This window comes from Scleropages formosus, chromosome 5 (genome assembly GCF_900964775.1).
Source record: "Scleropages formosus chromosome 5, fSclFor1.1, whole genome shotgun sequence".
Taxonomy (NCBI): Eukaryota; Metazoa; Chordata; class Actinopteri; order Osteoglossiformes; family Osteoglossidae; genus Scleropages; species Scleropages formosus.
In genome coordinates this window covers 26,789,947-26,795,946 of record NC_041810.1, presented here as the reverse complement: position 1 = coordinate 26,795,946, position 6,000 = coordinate 26,789,947, and the positions used below count along the sequence as shown (strand labels likewise).

The window sequence follows — 6,000 nt, the reverse complement described above, 5'->3', positions numbered from 1 at the left end:
TCAGGTCACAAGACTAAAGCGAGTGTCAAAGAGGAATGTGTAAGTCACGCCTATTTGCGCTCAGATGCCTAATAAAGTATGGGGAAAATGCAGCAAAAACATGATCGTATGCAATATAGATTTTATGGAAGTGATCAGTATGACCATAGCTGATCTGTGTGCAGTAGTCAGTGCAGCAGGTGTACTGCTTCAACATGAGGCCATAAATGTGACTGTTTCCTCTGAGGTCATATTGACCACAATTTATTCAGCAGCTCTGAGGGACAGAGGGAGCAGCCAGAGGTGGAGGACCACAGTGCAAGAGCTGGGCTGCATGGAGTGCTGAGGTCCGGAGGGTATTGGAGTTAAAATCCATTGACTGTCTTGTAGGCCATAGACAGAGTGGAGAGATCCACAGGAAGTCAGTGGACAGAGATGATGAGGGGAAATAGCTAGGAACACAATTCTTACCGTGGTATTTTAGGTCAGCTTCTGGAGATATTGACATATCCTGACACTGGTGATCACCTTGGACAAAGGCATCTGGCAGAATACAGTTTATCATTTATAAACAGTCTGTAGTTTTACTGACAGTTCATACAGATTCTTTTCTGTAATTCTACTGCTGCCTGCCTGTATTTTTGAACCAATTCTCCAGTATTTTAATGTATTATAAAACGTGTCCCGTCCTGGGTGTGTCCCCTCCCCCTCCGGCCTTACGCCCTGTGTTGCCGGGTAGGCTCCGGTTCCACCGCGACCCCGTATGGGACAAGCGGTTCTGAAAATGTGTGTGTGTGTGTGTGTATAAAACGTGTTTCAAAGGATTCTTCTGTTCCTCATCAGTGCTGAAGTAACACAGCTAGTGAAACAGCTGGCATTTAGACAGTAGTGATGTTGCTTTTGCTATTTTTCCATCACATTAATAGTTTTTGCAAGTATATACATGTATACTGTATATATATGCTTTATTATGCATCTAGATGTAGATATAGTTTCTTAATTAAAGTTATACTTTGTCAGAAGATCAATCTGCTATAGAGCTTTCTACTACTATTAATATTGACAAAAAGGACTGGATCAGTTAAAATATATAGAGATGTGTGGGGTGGGGGATTGTTTCACATAAATCTAATGCGCTCCCAGAATATCTATAACTCCTCAGAATACTACTACTACTACTATTTTTTGAACCCCTGAAAACCTGACAAGTTGTTTCACCACTGAGCCCCAGTCCCTGCGTACTACAGTGACACCTGAATTTGAAAAATGTTTCTTTTCATCCGATGATGTTTTGAAAAGGATATCTGCGTTTTGAGATTAGCTTCAAGTCTTTTGAATTCCCTGGTCAGGTTCTCCATTGTGATGCCCTTACGGTTCAGATACTCACACTGCTCTAGATACTCTAAGATATAATACTTTTATAGTCCTTTTTGAGTAACTGTGGCCAACGTAAGCATGTAAATGTGAAGGAACAGGGCAGCGCTTCTTTAGAAGAATTTCACACAGAATAAATTTCACACATAAAGATGCCATACATAGACAACGTAGGCATTTGTCCCCCACTCATCAGTGTGTAAAATAAGTTTATTTTGCTTAGCAAAAGTTAGGTTTTATCCACGTACACAAGCTGATATTTCATCAGAACAATATGGGAAAGTATGTTAAGTAAGGGTATGGAATTCAAAACACGAGAGTTTTAAATATATAAAGCATATTTTTCAAAATACTTTCCAGGATATGATGTAAAGGCATACCCAGGAATGCCTATGTTAAAATTCAGTAAAAACAGATATATATTTTATCATTTCAAGCTTTTCTAAAAAAAACACCTTTGCTGGATCGCCATTTGACATCATAAATTTCCACCACCCCTAAAATAATTTTTTTCAATTATTATTCTTGATAAAGAGTATTTCTCCATATTATTTTCCTAACTGCTCATTGTTACCCTTCAAATATATTTCTACACTTTATACAAACACTACAGTGGTGCTTATTACTGCAGATTAAGATATATAAAGTATTATAAACATAGCCCTGCAACCTGATACCAGCAATAGCGTTCCATTTTTAAATATATTTAATAATTAAAACTCTGTCCTGGATGTTGCATGAAATCTAATTTGCCTCTCCATGTAGAAATAATCCAGCTTTCTTTAAAGTTACGTACAAAACCAAACGCAGCCATGAAGGAATGTAACTAACACACTGTAAAAATTAGAATTTAATTATTTTTCCTGCCTGCAGTTTATTTATTAATTTACTGAATGAGGGGCTTCATGCCCACTGACTTAAGTTCCAGAAGCAAGTGAAAGAAAAACAAGAATATACTGTACTTATTGTACATTATACAATATCACCATTGCTTTCATTAAATACATATGAACACTCACAGTATTAAATTATTCCAATAATAAGCAAACATTATATATTCCCAAAAACAGAAACTATAAGAGTTTTGAAAACTTGGTACCTGGCCTATGCCCTATGCCATGTGTGGACATATATTATAATATATTCCTTTTAAAACTGCAACACTGATATTTAGATCTATGTTAGATCAGATCTTCTGTAGATGTAATAAAACCAGGACAAATTTGAATCTGTGACTTAAAAGTGACTGAGCTGCAGAAATAATGACAGGGAACATTGAAAATACAAATAATATCACACATCGCATGAACATCTCACCCAAAGACTGTCCCAACTTCTCCTTTGCCGTTCCATCATGTCGACACAGTGATTATTGCCAAAGATCTGTACTTATAACAATATTTCAGATGAGTTTGCCAGAAATACAATCACACACAGGTGACTTAAGTTTGACACCGATTTGAACACCATGGCATGCCGTTTTTTTTTCAGTAACTCGAGGACCGTCATGTTTAAATCTGCGACAATAATAAGAAACGTGTTGCTACAAAATATGGAGAAATGATTCAGTGAAGCAGAAACCGTCTCAGAGACAAACTCGGTGCTACACAATCATCAGTTGTTGCGTCACTTTCTTAATAAGTTACACGTTTTACTTCAGATGTTCGCCTGAGTTGTGAGCGCAGTACCTCTGTTTTACCGTCCGTGGCTCGCGCGTCGGACGTGCGCGTGCAGATGAACCCCGCGGTACAACCCGCTACTGCTCGCGAGGCAACGTAATAAAGCGGGGTACTTTTTTTCTTTCTTTTTTTTTTTTAAGAAATAATGGAAAACTTCCTTGATGGGGACCCGCTGGTCATAATCACGCGACTGAAAAGCACTCGGACCTATTCAGTTTTTCATCTGTTTGCAGGGGGCTCTTTACACCCTGTTTATACCCTGTAGCAACGTAAAATGCGAGTAAACGTAGCGGGGACCATCCTTATAGTGTTTATACACGGTAAACACCCACGTTTACCACTTTGATGCACTCACTTAGGTACCGTACAGGTTGGAATCTGGACACGTTACGCCACATTGTTGCATTTCGATGTACTCGCGTTTACAGTTCTCACTACGTTCGAATCTGGAAACATTGTAACACTTTCCACCCTTTGATGTTTTAATACACAGTGCTACGTTTTAATTAATATGGAAACACATTGTGAAACACTTTGATGTACTTCTGATTGAAGTTAGTCCTATAGTATACGTTTGAATCTGGACACATTGTTGCACTTTGTACCCCTTTGATGTACTCGTGTTCACAGTTCTGCGTTTGATGGACACACACTTTGTTACACTTTGGTGTACTCGTGATTAAAGCTCGAATCTGGACACATTGTTGCACTTTGTACGCCTTTGTTCTCGTGTTCACAGTTCTGTGTTTGAAAATGGACACACAAGTTTGTTACACTGATGTACTCGTGATTAAAGTTCGGATCTGGACACACTGATTGCACTTGTTACCTTTTGTTGTATTCATGTTTACAGCTCTATTGTGTATCTGGTCACTCACTGTTGTTGCACTTTGCTGCATATTCAGTATAATATTGATGCACTGATGTACATGTTTACAGTTGTACGTTTGAATCTGAACGCTTTGATTGTTACACTCTCCGCTACCCCTCCATGTACTCATGCTGCCTTGGAGTTGAGGATCGTACACGTTCGAACGCCGACACGCCGCCTCCGGTTACACACCCCTAGCCTTTACACCTTCATGTACTCGTTCTTGAGGCGGCTCAGCCGCGTGCCGTGACTGCGGATGATGAGCGACAGCAGCTCGTGCTTGTCACGCAGCCCCAGCGAGATGTCGAGCGTCTCCTTCAGCACGTCCCTCGTGTGGACGATCATGTTGAGGAAGTCGTCGCCGACGCGGTGCTCCTCGCGCAGCTCGTTCTCCTGGCTCTGCTTGAACTTCACCTCGAGCTCCAGCAGCGCCCGCTCCGAGCTCGTGAACGCCTCGCCGATCTGCGCGGTCTCGCGGCGCAGGTACCGCCCGTAGCTCTCCTCCCCGTCCAGGTCGAAGGAGATGCTCTTGCCGACGCCCTCCAGCACCCGCGCCGCGTCCTCGATGTGTCTCTTGATGATGGTGAAGTCGTCGCGGATCACCGAGTCCTGGTCCTCGTCCAGCACGCACTTTCTGTTGTCCGTCATCTTGAAGAGCATCTGGCACTTCTCGGGGTCGTCGTTCTCCTCGTAATCGCCGTCCGGGACGAAGTAGTGGTGGAAGGTGCCGTTGGACATCTCGGGGTGCAGAGGTCCCGCGAAGTAGGAGGAGGCGCACAGGGGCGAGCAGAGGAGCGCGGCGGCCAGGAGCGTCCAGAAGCGCGTCATGGTGTCCGGGGGCAGCGCTCTAACGGGACCCGCCGCACCGACCGAGCGACCCGAGCGACCGACCGACCGAGCGAGCGAGCGACCGACCGAGCTTAGCGCAGCAGGACACGGCCGTTCGGCCCGAACATGTCCCGGGCGGACACGCTCCTGTCGCTCCACGCCAGAACGCGAGGAACGAGCCCCGCCGCGAGGTTCCCGGCGCGATCCCTAGTCCAACCAGGTCCGATCCCGCCTGTTCCACGCACGCACTGCGCGAGCGGCCCGTTTCTGCGCTCTTTAAGCGGCACTTCTCCACATCTGGACCTCCGGACGATGATGATGGTGATGGAGCCTCTCCGACTCGAATTACAGCTGCGCAGCGTCACTGAAAGGGGAAGCGCCGTTTGTGTGGTTGTGTGTGTGTGTGTCGGGAGGGGTCTTTCTGTGTCTGAGTTTAGCACCAGTCTCTGTTATCACAATTCGGACAAATGCGAACCAAAATCACGGTCCCATTTGTTGTTATAATTTTCTTCTTCTTATTATTATGTTTATTATTATTGTTGTTGTTTTACTCCGACACCCACTATAACATCTTCACACACATTTTCAGAACCGCTTGTCCCTCACGGGGTCACGGGAAACCGGAGCCTACCCGGCAACACAGGGCGTAAGGCCGGAGGGGGAAGGGGACACACCCAGGACGGGACGCCAGTCCGTCGCAAGGCACCCCAAGCGGGACTCGAACCCCAGACCCACCAAAGAGCAGGACTGCGGTCCAACCCACTGCGCCACCGCATCCCCTATAACATCTTCATCTATCCATTATTCTGTAATTTTTTTTTAATTTCCTGCCATCTTTAAGCTGTCTGGAAACCCTGTAGTCACATGAGAGCTAAAAAGTTAATATTAGTTAAACACCTTTAGAGAACAGATTTGTTCTCTGATTTTGGAACCAATGACTGGCGGTGAAGAACCGACTGTTAAATCGCGAGTTACCGGCTGCGCCCCCTTCAGGACAAGACCTGCATTACAGGACCACAAATAGAGAAGCTCTTTGTACTTTTACTGTGTTCTGTGTTATGTGCACTAATTTAACCTGGGGAGTGATATTATATACTGTAATGTAATCATAATAGATCAATATTTTCTATGGAAGGAGATATGAGCGGCTGCAGTAATTGTGGCACTTAGTTCCGGCTACATTTCCCGTTCGGTTCCGACTGTCTCCGCTCCCTGTGTAGTGAACAATCAAATTGCTGTTTGTCACATGTAAACAATTTCATGTTTATT

General features: G+C 44.2%; 1 protein-coding gene across 1 annotated transcript; it reads right to left on the bottom strand.

The window, feature by feature from the left end:
- Positions 1-1,541: 1,541 nt before the first annotated feature.
- fibinb (fin bud initiation factor b) lies at positions 1,542-5,070 on the bottom strand. The gene has a single exon (XM_018765453.2). It carries the CDS (start codon positions 4,729-4,731, stop codon positions 4,105-4,107), a length of 627 nt encoding a protein of 208 aa, XP_018620969.1. The 5' UTR covers positions 4,732-5,070; the 3' UTR covers positions 1,542-4,104.
- Positions 5,071-6,000: the final 930 nt, after the last annotated feature.

Excerpts from the sequence above, each read along its gene's own strand:
- fibinb (XM_018765453.2), bottom strand. The coding sequence starts at position 4,731 with ATGACGCGCTTCTGGACGCTCCTGGCCGCCGCGCTCCTCTGCTCGCCC.